The 18117-nt window shown below is 31.4% G+C and overlaps 2 protein-coding genes across 10 annotated transcripts in view; both read right to left on the bottom strand.

Annotated features, from left to right (window-relative positions):
• The window catches only part of LOC141452927 (uncharacterized), a 117783-nt gene extending 113766 nt beyond the window's left edge, over positions 1-4017 (bottom strand). For 4 of the 9 annotated variants that reach the window (XM_074125483.1, XM_074125487.1, XM_074125482.1 and 1 more), the window contains exons 1-2: positions 1581-1940; positions 1251-1505 (exon numbers count right to left, since the gene is read on the bottom strand). In XM_074125483.1, coding sequence (XP_073981584.1) covers positions 1251-1505; positions 1581-1728 — 403 coding nt within the window. In that variant the 5' untranslated portion in view covers positions 1729-1940. Of the gene's footprint in view, positions 1-1250; positions 1506-1580; positions 2823-3259; positions 3532-3622 lie in introns of those variants that run through there. The other 5 variants (XM_074125486.1, XM_074125484.1, XM_074125485.1 and 2 more) reach the window with 5 other exon arrangements.
• A 1100-nt stretch (positions 4018-5117) lies between these two features.
• LOC141452928 (proteasomal ATPase-associated factor 1-like) lies at positions 5118-17417 on the bottom strand. The gene is made up of 7 exons (XM_074125493.1): positions 17270-17417; positions 16078-16118; positions 15498-15688; positions 8742-8837; positions 8346-8551; positions 7398-7537; positions 5118-5827 (listed from the first exon to the last, which is right to left on the bottom strand). Exons 1-7 carry the CDS (start codon positions 17323-17325, stop codon positions 5331-5333), a joined length of 1227 nt encoding a protein of 408 aa, XP_073981594.1. The 5' UTR covers positions 17326-17417; the 3' UTR covers positions 5118-5330.
• Positions 17418-18117: the final 700 nt, after the last annotated feature.

Raw genomic sequence — 18117 nt, 5'->3', positions numbered from 1 at the left:
TGGATGTATAAATTTGTTCCAACCAATCTATCCAAAAGGTACAAAAATCTCCTGAACAAAAACTTACAGTTTTAAAAGTTAAGTATAAGGCTTGATTAAACGCCAAAAGGTACACAAATCAGCAAGTACCCAATATTTCATTCATACTTATAGAATCATAATTTTTAGGATGTATTAGATGTCACAGACCCTTATGCTGGCCATTTTCATGCATAAAATATTTGTTCAGTAATGAATAGCACCCATTTAATTTAAATTGTATAGGAGAGTAATCTATTCATGCACAGGTTTAAACAAAAAAGGTTAATGAAAAATATAATTGTTTTGACGTTAAAATTTAAAATGCATGTACAAAGTACATACCGATTTTATTTTGTTTTTGACAACTGTTTTAAGTGGAAGTTAAGCGCAGCAGAAGGAAGTAAAAATCGTCGGTTTAAGTTCATTGTTCAATTAAACTGATTGGTACTTTACTTTATGCAGTAGTTAATCATGAATAACAATATGTAATTAATCTAGTTTGTTAATATTATACGTTAATGTAGTTTACTTCAATTACATTGTTAATCTAGGTGTTCTCCCCACAATGTTATACATATATGTAATATAAAATAGATATGCATATTTTTAGTTGCCTCTAAAACTTCTTTACAACAAGTACTCAATTAAAGGGCTACATTAAATTAAAGTTTGAAAATGAATGAATTATAATTACAAGTATTAGTTATTTGTTATTAACCATGTAATTTGTGCTCACGTTAGACGAATTCAAGACTGGAATTTCGTTTTAACTCAGTAATTCAAATTACAACAGTAAAAGACCAACTCTAACTTCCCTTTTTCTTTTTAATGTGCGAGTGAATGTGATGATTATTCAGAATAAAGATAAATCCCAAGAATAATCTGGAATAGAGTTAAAATGAAATGCTTTTTTAATGCTAACTATGGGATGAGATACATCTTTTATTGATCAAACAGAAAAATATTTATGGATGATAAAAGGCCAGCGTAAGGGTCTGTGACATCTAATACATCCTAAAAATTATGATTCTATAAGTATGTAAGAAATATTGGTACTTGCTGATTTGTGAACCTTTTGGCATTTAATCAAGCCTTATACTTAACTTTTAAAACTGTAAGTTTTTGTTCAGGAGATTACCAAATTTTAACATTATTAATCAAAGTTCAACTTAAATTTATTAATTTAAATTAGCGAATTATTTTTTTAAATGATCTAATACTATACTTACTTTTAGGATAATAATTGCACACTTGTGTGTCAATATAAAATTTGTTTCTTTTTTTTAAGAGGTTACATTTACTTCTTACATTTAGCTTTTTGAAATGGCTGCTATTGTAATGTCTTACGAATCCAAAACCGTCATCAACGGACATTTCAAAGTCATCTCCGAATCTTTCTGTTACCATTATATCCATCTCTCTTGGCCAGCTACGTTCGTAATTAATGGGGTAGAATACCATTGGACCTCTCAAGATTTTATATGCTGAAATAAATGTTTGGACAGTTCAATATAAAGAAATAAAATAAAATTACTAACGCCTAACAGTCGTATACTTACGCTTCTGTCCTCGTTGAAACTCTTCGAGACACTTTTGACTGAGAAGATCTTCAGCACAGTGACAATAAAAACTTCCGAATGATTTAAAACATGTTCCTTGGTAAGCACACGGCCTACGTTCACAATGATCAATTAATTTACACGTCATATATTCATTGCAGTAATCGCAATAAGTATATATAGGTTCGCTAACTTGTTTACAAAAACAATCTTCTTTTGGATCGTGAAATTTGAGCCACGGGCAAAATCCTCCATATCCACAGCGGCACGGATACTGTACTTCCCCTTTCGGTTCCTTTTTTTTCTTTGATTTTTGACATGATGATATAGAAATTAAAATTATCAACAAAAGTAACGATAAAACATTCATTATTATTTTTAGAAATAATAAGGGGGATTACCATCTGACTTTATACTGAATATTTTCTTCTTCGAACACATGATTGGATCGAATCTAAACAATTTTAGGATCACAACAACAAGTAGTTTGTAATTAGTTTCCAAAAAGTTTAATTTTTATCTTAGCATGCATGTACAACCCCTGACTGGTCTGATTTCAAGTTCTGTCAAATTATTTATTTAAGTGCACGTCCAAAAATGTTGAAGTAATTATTTTGAACTTCCCGTTTAGGCACGAAGGGTATTTTGAAATGGATCTAATTATGTTCATGAAAAATGTTAGCTTCTTAGCATTTACCCTATTTTGATCGTTGCTCAATGTACGGTTGAGCGTGTGATACATGATACATGGATCTGTGAGTTGTTGGTAAGACAGAGTGGCAAGAAGTGAGAAGGATAGAGAGGGGAAATGATATAGTGCGAGGGGGTAAGCGAGAGAGTGTAAGAGATGCTGTAGTTGGAGACAAAATACTTCCCAGTGAGAACACTTCACGCACTTAATTCTTAGTGTTAGAGAGAAATGCATGTCACATAGCTGCTTACACCTGCAGTGCTAGCTGCCAATTAACTAATTACGCCCTTTACTTGGTACAATCATCCATAGTTAATATACTAGAGATTTTGTATCGATAATTAGATAACTTCATAATTTAATTGAAAACATAACTTTTTATAATAGTCTGAAGAAAAAATGGGAATTTAATTTCTTTCTAACATGAAAAATACTATTATTAAGAGTAAAATAGAAAAAGAAATCAAGTTCCGATTGTGATGAAACATACCGCCCACCAAAATTGTAATATTTACAGTAGGTACATGGATAAGCACGTGAAAAGAAAAAAATGAATGAAAAGAGGGAGGGGATCAGGAACTTTTTGAAACCTTCCTGTAAATAATACGGCCTTCCGTGTTTCTACAATCTTTAGTGGGATGATTTAGTTCCCTGACTGCCCGGTTAAATGACAAATGATTTTGAAGTTTGTTTAGTTTCTAATTGAACAGAAAATAAAAAATAATAATAATTAGATTAAATTCTGATGGAATTCATCTTCTGAGTTGGCAAAGTAATAAAAGTGATCCACAAAACCAAAAATCAAAACGAATTTAAACCAAACATTGTACAAGCTCTGTACAATTACCAACTGGTCAGAGATTGAATGGATCTCCAATTATATCTTATTTTTAAGAATGTTATGATCATAAAAGTTCTTTACTAAATATTCCCAAACAATATTTCCTAGGAAATTTAGAATTATTGTTTTTCTTCAATTCATACTTACTTGTAGCAAATAAATTGCAAACTTCTTTATCAATATAATGCTAATTTTTGTCTTTTAGCTTCATGCATTATATCTTACTTTGAACATTTGTAATAGCTGCTACTGAAACTTCTTTCATAGCCGATATGGTCGTCAACATTCATTTGAAATTGTTTCCCAAATCATTGTCCTACCATTATATATATCTATCTCTTTTGGCCAGGAATGTTCATAATTAATGGAGTAAAATATCCCTCTCTAGGTTACATACCCTGAAAGAAACATTTGGCCATCTGTATACAAAAATTATAATTTTTTAAGTTTAATTAACAGATTAAATTTTATTTAAAAATGAGAAATTATTGAAATGGGAAGTACACTTACTATTCTCTTCACACTTGTCACATTTTTAACTTCCTAGATCTTCATCACAATGACAATACAAACTTCTTAATGAATTAAAGCAGTCGGTACCGTAAGGACATTGTCTATCATCCACCACATGTTCTACTTAATTTAGTCTCAACATAAACATCACAATCCATAAAATTGATACATTGGTGTGCTAAGTAATTTACAAAAACAGATCCTTTCTTAGGACTGGGATGGACAAAATCCTCCATGTTAAGGCTTCTGTTTCCCCCGTTATCGATTTTGTTTTAGGTTTTTCGAGGTATATCTTTTCCATTTTCAGACAAGAATATACAGAAATTAAGGTAATCAACAATAGAACAGTAAAATACCAGTATTTCAATATAAAACAAAGGTAATTAGTGAAACACATGATTTTGAACTATTTACGTTATCGCGCCCAAAATAAAATTTTATGTTGTTTAAATTACACCTTAAAATAGATGTTTCTACTTGGCAGTGGTTTTCCTCGAATTAAACTGGATTTCAGAATTCTTACAAGTTGAATTAAGACCACTAAATTTTTTCTTTCTATCAGACAACATTGCTTAATGTTCTGAAAGAGAAGATATAAGATATAAGAGAAGAGTCTTTGAAATCATTTTCTTCGAATGCAAATATAACATAGGACCTACCATCAAGCAGTTTTTGGAGCGTACAAATCTTTATATCTGCTTCTCATCATGAGAGTTTAAAAGTCTGCCAGTATAAACACAAATACTGGCCTAGGTTTCTTCCAATTTATTCTGTTTTACATAGCAAAAGGATACCGTTATTATGAAGTTCGATTTGAGGGTATAGTTAGTTATTTTTAACAGTGCATTTTTTACCACAACCGCCTTTCTTTTGCAATTATATACGCCTAATAGGATTTCACATCCGTACGAGAGTCATGCAAGATCTCACATCTGTCTTACCTGTCTTCATATATATGTCTTCTCAAACAGGAAGTATTGCCACTTAAGATTTTATCTTTTGAATTTTCACTGAAAATACTTTTTAATAGAAGAAAAATTAGTTTTCCAGGCAATATTACGCACAATTCAATAAAAGCAATATTTTTTATTAACAACACTTATTAATTTGAACAAACTTTCTCTCTTGCTTTCTTTTCTTTACTTTATTTACTTCCTGTCTTGCTTTCTTTTGAAATGCAGTACTTCTACCATTCAATCATTGATTTCTTTTTCTTTTCTTGTTTTTTTTTACTAGTGGCTTTTCATGGAATTAATATTTAATTAGTAACTACATACTATGGATTCAGTTTTAAAAATTAATATTTAATTAGTAACTACATACTATGGATTCAGTTTTAAAAATTAATATTTAATTAGTAACTACATACTATGGATTCAGTTTTAAAAATTAATATTTAATTAGTAACTACATACTATGGATTCAGTTTTAAAAATTAATATTTAATTAGTAACTACGTACTATGGATTCAGTTTTAAAAATTAATATACTGTACTTGTGAAAATTTTTATTTATCAACAACCAATTTTTGTGCCTTGGTTTACATAAAAATAATTATAGATTTAAAACTTATTTAACATATAATAACTCCCCAAACTTAAGTTCTGAAATTACAAAAACTTTAACGTCTATTTTAAATGACAGTAATTCAGAAATATTGAACATTTAAATGGCAATATAAAATGATGCAAAATAGAAATACTGTTTAGCCAATACTACCTTCTAATTTTGTTAATTCTGAGATAATTTCTTTAACATAATAACATCTAATTTTAGAATCCCTGCAACACGTATAAATATGGTCACCATCAGTAGCAATATCATATACAGGGTCACAATCAGCACCAGTGAGTGAAATCTTTAATAAAGGATATCCTTTGATAAAGATGAATTCTACAGCACCATCTGCTCGAGATGAAAAATATCCAATACTGTTATATTCCAATAACGAAAGTACTGCACTATTTGATTCTTTCCAAGATAAATCTGGCTTTCTCGGACATTTCATATTACAAAGGTGAATGCAGCCATCTTGGCATCCAACAACAAAATAATCACATGTTATGAAACAAACACAATTGACTGCTGAACCAAAGTCAACAGAAAATATTTTTTTATGACTTTTTAAAGCAATGCACTGCACGGATCCATTTTCACATCCAAGAAGTACAACTTTGTTAGCAGTGTTCACTTCTTTCTCACCTGCAATATAAATTTCGTTATTGTTAAGATTTAGATGTAAATTCGAGTATGGTGAAATGGATGCTGTTCCCATTTCACAACAGCCACAGTTGATTATTCAGCTGAACACTTGTAATTCTACAAGGCAAAACTTAAAACGTCGGTTTTAAGTATTCTTGTGGTTTCCAAGTGTCTGATTGCTGCACATTTCGACAGGATAAAGTAACATGGTTGAGTGGCAATTTTGTACTGTCTCCAACTAAGAGTTGAATAAATAAGCCTTCTCGGTCTCCATTTTGTACTTTTCAAATTAAAAACATTTCGTGCTACCCTTAGACCTAATCACCTACAAAAAACCCTTTTTCATGTAACTACATTACAGACATGCACATATCTCAATATACTTTACACTAATTATTATTCATTTAATTAAGTAATTTAGTTAAGACTTTATAATTTATATTTATTTAAGACTTTACAATTTATATTTATTTAAGAGTTTACAATTTATATTTATTTAAGACTTTACAATTTATATTTTATTTCTGCTTATCTAAAAGCATTTCTAAATCTAGGTGTATCAGAATCAAGCAGGGATTGCATCTGTACATGAACTAAAGCAAAGAATAAAGATGCCTGTAACTCGGTTGAAGCCGAATCTATTTCTTTGGCAGTAAGGGACAATTGGCAGAAAAGAACATGTCTATGCATCTCTAATAGCGGAGGCCATTTCGAGCATAATCTGTAATATTAATGAGGAGTAAAATTTATAATAAAATAGAAATTTTCTTCTTATTCAATCAAAAAACCGTTATAAAATCATTTTGAAATTTCTTATAAGAATCATGTTTTCATGCAAAACTTGTAAAATATCGCTCACAGAAAAAAAAGCGTTCAAGTAAATTTTTCTCAAAAAAAAAAATAGAGGAATCTATTTCTGAAATAAAAACCACACCTCTCTATTTGAAAAAATGAAGTTGGTGCCTGTATCTCGCTTTTGGAAGCACCGAAAAAATTTACAAATTAAATTTGGATTTCTAACAAAAAAACTAAGGTGACACGTATTTTTTAGTTTTTTTTCTAGCTACCTTAGTTTCCGAGAAAAAGTCGTTATCCATAAACCTTAGGACACCCTGTCTATAAGATTATATATACTGTATATAAGATCATAATTCGTATCTACCTTAGGCGTACGATACTTGGATTACAAGTTATCGCATTATAAAAACAAGCAGAGGTAAATTAATAGTTTAAACCAATTTGATGAATTGTTTTTAATTTGAATGAGTCATTATTCATTTAAAAGCAATTACTTATCCTTTTAGATTCATAATTTTTACAAAATTTTATTTAATAAAAAATCTATGATTAAAGTGCATATTAAAGTGTAGTAAAGACGAATGAGGGTGTTGCACATATGTACTAATAAGATGGACATTTGTCCCAATATTAATATTTAATATATTTAATATTAATATAATAATGTTCTGCACTAATATTTAAACGAAAGATAATATATTATCTAATATATTTCTGATTTTTCAAGCAAATTTTAAACAATAAAAATTATGAAAGTATAACGTTTACTTACTAAGTTCATGATTAGGTTGCCCTAGATCCAAATAAGCAGAAGCCTCACTTAATTTACAACTATTTATTGAGGTTGGTAATTTGATGATATTATAAATGCATGAAGAATCACCACAATTCCACAATTTTAAAAAACCATCTCTGGAGAAAAAAAGTAAATAAAAAGAAATGAAATTATTAGGACACTATTAGTAAACGCTTGCGCTTACTTGCTGGGAGATTAAACGTTTCTACTGCGATCAACTTTAAGAAACATCGGTCTAGGCCACCGTGTGCCTACTTGTCACTTTATTTGCGACTCATTAAAACACGAAAAGAAGCACGAGTAAATGAGGTTTGAATGAATACTATTGGGGAGGACCTATTTCATAAATTGTAGTGATAGACAATATCTGTAATGATATAGAACATCTAAGATGTAATTCAACCGTTCAAATTTATTACAAATTCAAAAAAACAACAGAACAACGCTCTGTACTCTGTACAATACATACATTTAAATCTCTATGAACCTTTTATAGAGATGTTTTTCTACGAAACATACTTTAATCATCTACGAAATTTAGAACACATTTAACAGCCATCAAAATTATTATTATTGATTATTTACAATACTGTAATTAAACTGCAAATAACAACATACATTTGGCGCTAATGGCCACAGACGTCGATGCGCCGGAAAAAAAAAGAAGAAAAAAAAAACAACATACATTGTTACATCACGTTTTTCGTTTTTCAAGAAAGAACACTTCCTTGGAATACTGATACGAAATATTAAGTTCTTTACACGATTTATTCAGCTTGAACATTCATTTATATAGCCGACTATTTTCGAAAATCCATTAAAACCTTTTTTTCGGGATCTCAAAAGAGATATTTTCGGTAAAATTTAACTTAATAGCAATATTTTCTTAAAGTGTATTAGAAGCAAGTAAAAAAGAAAGCTTACTTGCTGCATGATAAAACGTTTCTACCGCGATCAACTATGGCAACATCGGTCACGGCCATCGTATGACCAACTAAAGTTACAGGGCATTGACCAGTCTTGGCGCACCATATTTTCAATCTCATATCACTTCCAGCTGAGAAAACCACAAGACCAGATGGAAAAAATCTGCATTTATAAACTTCTCCAGCATGGCCAGTTAAATTTTGCTGCATGAACAAAGATAATCATTCATACCACTTGCCATGTAATTTTTCTCTTAATTTATAAACAAAAATAAAATAACACATTTTAAGTAAGTTACAACTAATGTAACACACATAAAACAGGTAAATATTTACAATTAAACTCAATAAATTCAAATTCAATTAAACCGAATAATTAAACCAAATAATTAACCTTTATTATTTCTTCCTCCGTATTCCACAAAATAAATGAATCATCCGAACTGGAAGAAACAGCCATGCCATTGGGACTAATAGACAAAGAATTGACCTTTAAAATAAATAAATAAATGTTGTACGGTTAAAAATCCTTTTCAATTTAAACTATCCATTAAAGAAATACACAAAAACATTTTGACCCTTCACAAGAAATGTAAAAATAGTATTTTATGCGAAACTTAACATCTAAAGAAAGAAAAAGTAAATAAATAAAATAGAATTTCACTTGATTTGCCCCTAAATTTCGTCGAAACTTAAAAAAAAAAAAATTAGAAAAACCAATATAACATACTAAATATGAGAATCAATGCATTAAAAAAGTTTTTACTAGTATTCGCATATTATAATAGCATAAGAGCAGATATTTTAATACACAATAAATTAGAATGAACGAAATCTTTCAAGGGTTAGACAGCCTGCTTTATTTATATATTTTTATCATCGACCGGTTCCAGACGTTCATCAATTTTCAGACTACTTTGCGTCATGTACTGCCTACCGTCTGACCTATTTAAATTTTGCTGTGCCCTACACATAAGCAACACTGAAATTTAATCACTTTATTTCACCTCCAAAAATTCTGCCAGAAATCTGCAAAAATGGACAATTTTAAAAGTAAACAATTACTATAATAGTACATATTTTCGGAAGAAATACACCAATAGGACAGAAGATACAATTCGAATTATGAAGGAAATGTAAAACAACCAAATTATATCAGTTTTTATCTCCTCCAAAAATACTGTTAAAAAGCAGCTATTATGCACAATTGCAGAGGTAAACGAGTACTACAATTGTCTATATTTCCGCAGTGATTCCTCTAATAGGATAAGAGATATAGCATTTTGAAATTTGAAGAATGTGCAAAACCCTCAAAATTTAACACCTTATATCTTCTTTATAAATACAGCTAGAAGGCTGCTAATCTGCACAATTGTAGAGGTAAACGAGAACTGTAATTGCCTGCATTTCCGCAGTGATTCCTCTAATAGGATAAGAGATACAGCAATTTGAAATTTGAAGGAAGTGAAAAACCCACAAACTTTATCACCTTATATCTCCGTTATAAATACAGCTAGAAGGCTGCGATTCTACACAATTGTAGCGGTAAACGAGAACTGTAATTGCCTGCATTTCCGCAGTGATTCCTCTAATAGGATAAGAGATACAGCAATTTGAAATTTGAAGGAAGTGAAAAAACCCAAAAATGTTAACACCTTATATCTCCGTCATAAATACAGCTAGAAGGCTGCGATTCTACACAATTGTAGAGGTAAACGAGAACTGTAATTGCCTGCATTTCCGCAGTGATTCCTCTAATAGGATAAGAGATACAGCAATTAGAAATTTGAAGGAAGTGAAAAAACCCAAAAATGTTAACACCTTATATCTCCGTTACAAATAGAGCTAGAAGACTGCGATTCTACACAATTGTAGAGGTAAACGAGAACTGTAATTGCCTGCATTTCCGCAGTGATTCCTCTAATAGGATAAGAAATACAGCAATTTGAAATTTGAAGGAAGTGAAAAAACCCAAAAATGTTAACACCTTATATCTCCGTCATAAATACAGCTAGAAGGCTGCGATTCTACACAATTGTAGAGGTAAACGAGAACTGTAATTGCCTGCATTTCCGCAGTGATTCCTCTAATAGGATAAGAGATACAGCAATTTGAAATTTGAAGGAAGTGAAAAAACCCAAAAATGTTAACACCTTATATCTCCGTTACAAATAGAGCTAGAAGACTGCGATTCTACACAATTATAGAGGTAAACGAGTACTATTATTGTCTATATTTCCGCAGTGATTCTTCTAATAGAATAAGCGATACATCAATTTGAAATTTGAAGGAACTGAAAAACCCACAAACCTAATCACCTTATATCTCCGTCATAAATACAGCTAGAAGGCTGCGATTCTACACAATTGAAGAGGTAAACGAGTACTACAATTGTCTATATTTCCGCACTGATTCCTCTAATAGGATAAGAGATACAGCAATTTGAAATTTGAAGGAAGTGAAAAACCCACAAACTTTATCACCTTATATCTCCGTTATAAATACAGCTAGAAGGCTGCGATTCTACACAATTGAAGAGGTAAACGAGTACTACAATTGTCTATATTTCCGCACTGATTCCTCTAATAGGATAAGAGATACAGCAATTTGAAATTTGAAGGAAGTGAAAAACCCACAAACTTTATCACCTTATATCTCCGTTATAAATACAGCAAGAACGCTGCGATTCTACACAATTGAAGAGGTAAACGAGTACTACAATTGTCTATATTTCCGCACTGATTCCTCTAATAGGATAAGAGATACAGCAATTTGAAATTTGAAGGAAGTGAAAAACCCACAAACTTTATCACCTTATATCTCCGTTATAAATACAGCTAGAAGGCTGCGATTCTACACAATTGTAGCGGTAAACGAGAACTGTAATTGCCTGCATTTCCGCAGTGATTCCTCTAATAGGATAAGAGATACAGCAATTTGAAATTTGAAGGAAGTGAAAAACCCACAAACTTTATCACCTTATATCCCCGTTATAAATACAGCAAGAAGGCTGCGATTCTACACAATTGTAGAGGTAAAAAAGTACTACAATTGTGTATATTTCCACCGTGATTCCTCTAATAGGATAAGAGATACAGCAATTTGAAATTTGAAGGAAGTGAAAAAACCCAAAAATGTTAACACCTTATATCTCCGTTATAAATACAGCTAGAAGGCTGCGATTCTACACAATTGTAGCGGTAAACGAGAACTGTAATTGCCTGCATTTCCGCAGTGATTCCTCTAATAGGATAAGAGATACAGCAATTTGAAATTTGAAGGAAGTGAAAAACCCACAAACTTTATCACCTTATATCTCCGTTATAAATACAGCAAGAAGGCTGCGATTCTACACAATTGTAGAGGTAAAAAAGTACTACAATTGTGTATATTTCCACCGTGATTCCTCTAATAGGATAAGAGATACAGCAATTTGAAATTTGAAGGAAGTGAAAAAACCCAAAAATGTTAACACCTTATATCTCCGTCATAAATACAGCTAGAAGGCTGCGATTCTACACAATTGTAGAGGTAAACGAGAACTGTATTGCCTGCATTTCCGCAGTGATTCCTCTAATAGAATAAGAGATACAGCAATTAGAAATTTGAAGGAAGAGAAAAAACCCAAAAATGTTAACACCTTATATCTCCGTTACAAATAGAGCTAGAAGACTGCGATTCTACACAATTGTAGAGGTAAACGAGAACTGTAATTGCCTGCATTTCCGCAGTGATTCCTCTAATAGGATAAGAAATACAGCAATTTGAAATTTGAAGGAAGTGAAAAAACCCAAAAATGTTAACACCTTATATCTCCGTCATAAATACAGCTAGAAGGCTGCGATTCTACACAATTGTAGAGGTAAACGAGAACTGTAATTGCCTGCATTTCCGCAGTGATTCCTCTAATAGGATAAGAGATACAGCAATTTGAAATTTGAAGGAAGTGAAAAAACCCAAAAATGTTAACACCTTATATCTCCGTTACAAATAGAGCTAGAAGACTGCGATTCTACACAATTATAGAGGTAAACGAGTACTATTATTGTCTATATTTCCGCAGTGATTCTTCTAATAGAATAAGCGATACATCAATTTGAAATTTGAAGGAACTGAAAAACCCACAAACCTAATCACCTTATATCTCCGTCATAAATACAGCTAGAAGGCTGCGATTCTACACAATTGAAGAGGTAAACGAGTACTACAATTGTCTATATTTCCGCACTGATTCCTCTAATAGGATAAGAGATACAGCAATTTGAAATTTGAAGGAAGTGAAAAACCCACAAAATTTATCACCTTATATCTCCGTTATAAATACAGCTAGAAGGCTGCGATTCTACACAATTGAAGAGGTAAACGAGTACTACAATTGTCTATATTTCCGCACTGATTCCTCTAATAGGATAAGAGATACAGCAATTTGAAATTTGAAGGAAGTGAAAAACCCACAAACTTTATCACCTTATATCTCCGTTATAAATTCAGCAAGAACGCTGCGATTCTACACAATTGTAGAGGTAAACGAGTACTACAATTATCTATATTTCCGCACTGATTCCTCTAATAGGATAAGAGATACAGCAATTTGAAATTTGAAGGAAGTGAAAAACCCACAAACTTTATCACCTTATATCTCCGTTATAAATACAGCAAGAACGCTGCGATTCTACACAATTGAAGAGGTAAACGAGTACTACAATTGTCTATATTTCCGCACTGATTCCTCTAATAGGATAAGAGATACAGCACTTTGAAATTTGAAGGAACTGAAAAACCCACAAACCTAATCACCTTATATCTCCGTTATAAATACAGCTAGAAGGCTGCGATTCTACACAATTGAAGAGGTAAACGAGTACTACAATTGTCTATATTTCCGCACTGATTCCTCTAATAGGATAAGAGATACAGCAATTTGAAATTTGAAGGAACTGAAAAACCCACAAACCTAATCACCTTATATCTCCGTCATAAATACAGCTAGAAGGCTGCGATTCTACACAATTGTAGAGGTAAACGAGTACTACAATTATCTATATTTCCGCACTGATTCCTCTAATAGGATAAGAGATACAGCAATTTGAAATTTGAAGGAAGTGAAAAACCCACAAACTTTATCACCTTATATCTCCGTTATAAATACAGCAAGAACGCTGCGATTCTACACAATTGAAGAGGTAAACGAGTACTACAATTGTCTATATTTCCGCACTGATTCCTCTAATAGGATAAGAGATACAGCACTTTGAAATTTGAAGGAACTGAAAAACCCACAAACCTAATCACCTTCTATCACCGTCGTAAATACAGCTAGAAGGCTGCGATTCTACACAATTGTAGAGGTAAACGAGTACTACAATTATCTATATTTCCGCAGTGATTCCTCTAATAGGGTAAGAGATATAGCATTTTGAAATTTGAAGAATGTGCAAAACCCTCAAAATTTAACACCTTATATCTTCTTTATAAATACAGCTAGAAGGCTGCTAATCTGCACAATTGTAGAGGTAAACGAGAACTGTAATTGCCTGCATTTCCGCAGTGATTCCTCTAATAGGATAAGAGATACAGCAATTTGAAATTTGAAGGAAGTGAAAAACCCACAAACTTTATCACCTTATATCTCCGTTATAAATACAGCAAGAACGCTGCGATTCTACACAATTGAAAAGGTAAACGAGTACTACAATTGTCTATATTTCCGCACTGATTCCTCTAATAAGATAAGAGATACAGCACTTTGAAATTTGAAGGAACTGAAAAACCCACAAACCTAATCACCTTATATCTCCGTCATAAATACAGCTAGAAGGCTGCGATTCTACACAATTGTAGAGGTAAACGAGTACTACAATTATCTATATTTCCGCAGTGATTCCTCTAATAGGGTAAGAGATATAGCATTTTGAAATTTGAAGAATGTGCAAAACCCTCAAAATTTAACACCTTATATCTTCTTTATAAATACAGCTAGAAGGCTACTAATCTGCACAATTGTAGAGGTAAACGAGAACTGTAATTGCCTGCATTTCCGCAGTGATTCCTCTAATAGGATAAGAGATACAGCAATTTGAAATTTGAAGGAAGTGAAAAACCCCAAAAATGTTAACACCTTATATCTCCGTTACAAATAGAGCTAGAAGACTGCGATTCTACACAATTATAGAGGTAAACGAGTACTATAATTGTCTATATTTCCGCAGTGATTCTTCTAATAGAATAAGAGATACATCAATTTGAAATTTGAAGGAACTGAAAAACCCACAAACCTAATCACCTTATATCTCCGTCATAAATACAGCTAGAAGGCTGCGATTCTACACAATTGAAGAGGTAAACGAGTACTACAATTGTCTATATTTCCGCACTGATTCCTCTAATAGGATAAGAGATACAGCAATTTGAAATTTGAAGGAAGTGAAAAACCCCAAAAATGTTAACACCTTATATCTCTTGTTATAAATACAGCAAGTAGGCTGCGATTCTACACAATTGTAGAGGTAAACAAGTACTGTAATTGCCTGCATTTCCGCAGTGATTCCTCTAATAGAATATGAGATACAATAATTTGAATTTTGAAGGAAATGAAAAAACCACAAACTTTAACAGCTTATATCTCCGTTATACATACAGCTAGAAGACTGCGATTCTACACAATTATAAAGGTAAACGAGTACTATAATTGCCTGCATTTTCACACTGATTCCTCCAATAGGATAAGAGATACAGCAATTTGATGGAAGTGCAAAAGCACCAAACTTCATCGTTTATATGTCTTCCATAGATACTGCAAGATATAAAAAAATACTGTTCGAATGCTGCAATCATGCACAGTTATTGAGGTAATCGAGTGCCATGAGTGGTTACATATACTCGTAGTTATGAACGTTATGTGCGCTATTTATTAAACTTCTATGGTGTTAATGGCAGATAAGTCGAATCTCACAAAAACTCTTTTAGCTGAATAAAGATTTATGAAGTTGCTAATTAAGATTTTTGGCCGCAATGGAGAGTCACGAGAAAATTTTCATATTATGTAGGAAAAGTTATATAAAATTATATAGGATGTTTTCCTTGTTTTTAAGAGTCGTCGACCCAACATGTTATCGATAACAATTTAAAGCAATGTAACTCTATCACTTACACTTTTTTTATGAAGGTTTGACAAACTCTTGGAGGGTTTCAAAAAGTAGGTGGAAAACTTAGAATTCTTATGTTTTATGTGAATAAAACATAAACCCAACTTTTCAATAATGAAATCATCAGAAATTTGAAGGCTGGAACTCCCATCAGAATCTATTACTTTTTCAATGGTTCCGTGAATCCCAGGTTCATCTGTAATAATAACAATAATAATAATACAATTGAGTTGTTTGTATTTACTTCCTGAGAGGAATTTTTTAAACAACATTAAATACTATTTTATTCTTCTCCTAATAAATTCGACGTACTCGGTTGGAGGAAAGGCGGTTAAATCAACAATTTAGGACACAACTGGATATAAACCGCTCTTTTCCTCTCTAACTTCCAATGTTAAATATGGTGATCTGGTTGTAAGTTTTTATTTAATACTTACAAAAATTATCTGTCTCAATACTTCAATATAAAATGGATTGACATTATTTTTTTAAATCCTGCTTGTGCATCGCACAGAAATGGTATAGTGGTCTAAATAAAAAAAAAATAACTTATTTGTTCTTTAAATTATTATTTCAACACTTTACCTTTGTATTTGCACAATATCCAAGCTTTCCCTCCATTCACACTGAAAAAAAATACAATCGATTAATGAATTAATAAAGTATTTACAAAACATTAACGGAAGTTAATCATAAGTGACAGACAAAAACTTATACTATTGGTTTTACTTTTTTAAGAAACTGAGGAAATTAAAAACCAATAAATAAAGAGAATATGAATAATTGAATGTTCGTTAAACAGCTATCTTTATTAAATTTTAAAGCTTTTAACGAGCTTTGTCAAAATAATGTGAGGAACGAGATAATTTAACCTTACAAGAAAGATCAGTGTAATAAAAGGATCGCGAAAAAAGATAAATAAATAAACTAGTATCAATTGTATATATAGTCTTAGTAAAACTAATTGACCTATAAAATCAGAGCCTCCTACAGTAAGCAAAGGCTAGAAGAATGTAACAATCATGTCATTACAGGAGCATGTCGCTAGTATACTTATTATAGTTTATGCTAATTTAAAAACCACTAAAAGGAGGTATCACTGATCAGAATTTACGTCATTCACAAAAGTACATGAAACATAAGTTTTTTTACTCATCTAGTATTTATAACTAGTCCTTTAGGATAATTTTCTTAAAACCTGCTGAGTTCAACTCAAGAAAACAGAACAGATTCTTCAGAACAAACTAATTTAAGATCAGTAAAAAGGGTGCTGCAATAAATCATGAAAATCTATGTACTTATTGTTCGCATTCACACTTTTAATGGTAAAAAGAACTTACATTTCCAAGATTAGTAAAATGATCCCTGTACAAAACCTTGTCGCATTTACAATCAATTTTAATTTAAAGTATGCCTATTAGAGAATATTACTTTAACGCACAAAAACTTATGAAGTGCACATGATACTGAACGAATCTATCTAATCTAAAACCTCTAAGTTCAAACAGAATTTTTATTAAACATTTTATGAACATAATGAACATTGTTTTGGCGTATTATCTTTTCGTAAGACACATCACATAGTAAAACAATTTTTTGCACCATCTGGGTACGCCGGTTATTTCTTGAGCGGGAAATGCAAATAAATAATTTTAATAACAATGATTAGAACATTCTTCCCTATTACTTATACCACAAATACATTTCAAAATATTTTATAATGAAAGTGAGCAGTCACTTAGATTTTCTGTTGTAATTAGAATGAATACGATGTTACCTTAATACTTCGTGCCAATCTGGCTGTATGTAAATTACAGGATTTTGAAACTTCATTTGGAACAATCAAATTTCTTACTCATTTAGTAACCCTCAATCGTATCTCTTCTGCAGGTTGGTCAAGCAAGGGTGAAGAAGGAACTATTTTCCTTTTAATTGGTCATTTATTGAAATTTTTAAATTTAATTATTGCTGCAGTATGCAATTTGTTTTACTTACTTTTCACAATGAATTTGCATTATTTTAATTTTGAAATAATTGTATTGTGAGGGGCCTTCCAAAATTTATTAACCATGTTTTTTTGAGAAATAAAAATGATATTGTTGCAAATCTTCTTGTAAAAACTAAGTGGAAAACTTCGTTAGATTAAAATAAAATTTTCCTGCTCTTCATTAAAAGTATAATATACAGAGCAAAAAAAAAGGAACGCCTGTTTTCTTACTAGGTGAATACTTAACTAAACTTTGACAGCACAACATCTTTCACCAAGTTAAGGTACTTCATTCATCATGAAACCTTCGTTTAAATAAGTCATCCTTGATTAAAACTATTATTTCTTTAAGGCTCTAAATTTTTACATTCTACGACCAAGTGCCTCATTAATTGGGATTGTGTTAAAGTATGAGATTGATCGATCAAAATTTCGTCTGGCACCTACAGATAACTGCATTGCAAAAGAACTTGCGAGAGTTCTGAAACTATTATATTATCACAGTTTACTGCTCTTGTTTAAGCAATTACATTTGAAGTCTAAGTATCGTTAATTTGTGCCATTTGAAAGCATTATGAAATTTGCATTCTAGTGGTAACTTTGGAAGGAAATAGTTTTTGCAGAAAAAGAAAGAAAAA

This window comes from Rhodnius prolixus, unplaced genomic scaffold (assembly GCF_049639745.1).
Source record: "Rhodnius prolixus isolate KJV_2025 unplaced genomic scaffold, Rpr scaffold_3, whole genome shotgun sequence".
In the NCBI taxonomy this organism is placed as follows: Eukaryota; Metazoa; Arthropoda; class Insecta; order Hemiptera; family Reduviidae; genus Rhodnius; species Rhodnius prolixus.
The sequence above is the reverse complement of the archived record's forward strand: the minus strand, read 5'-3'. Positions and strand labels throughout refer to the sequence as shown.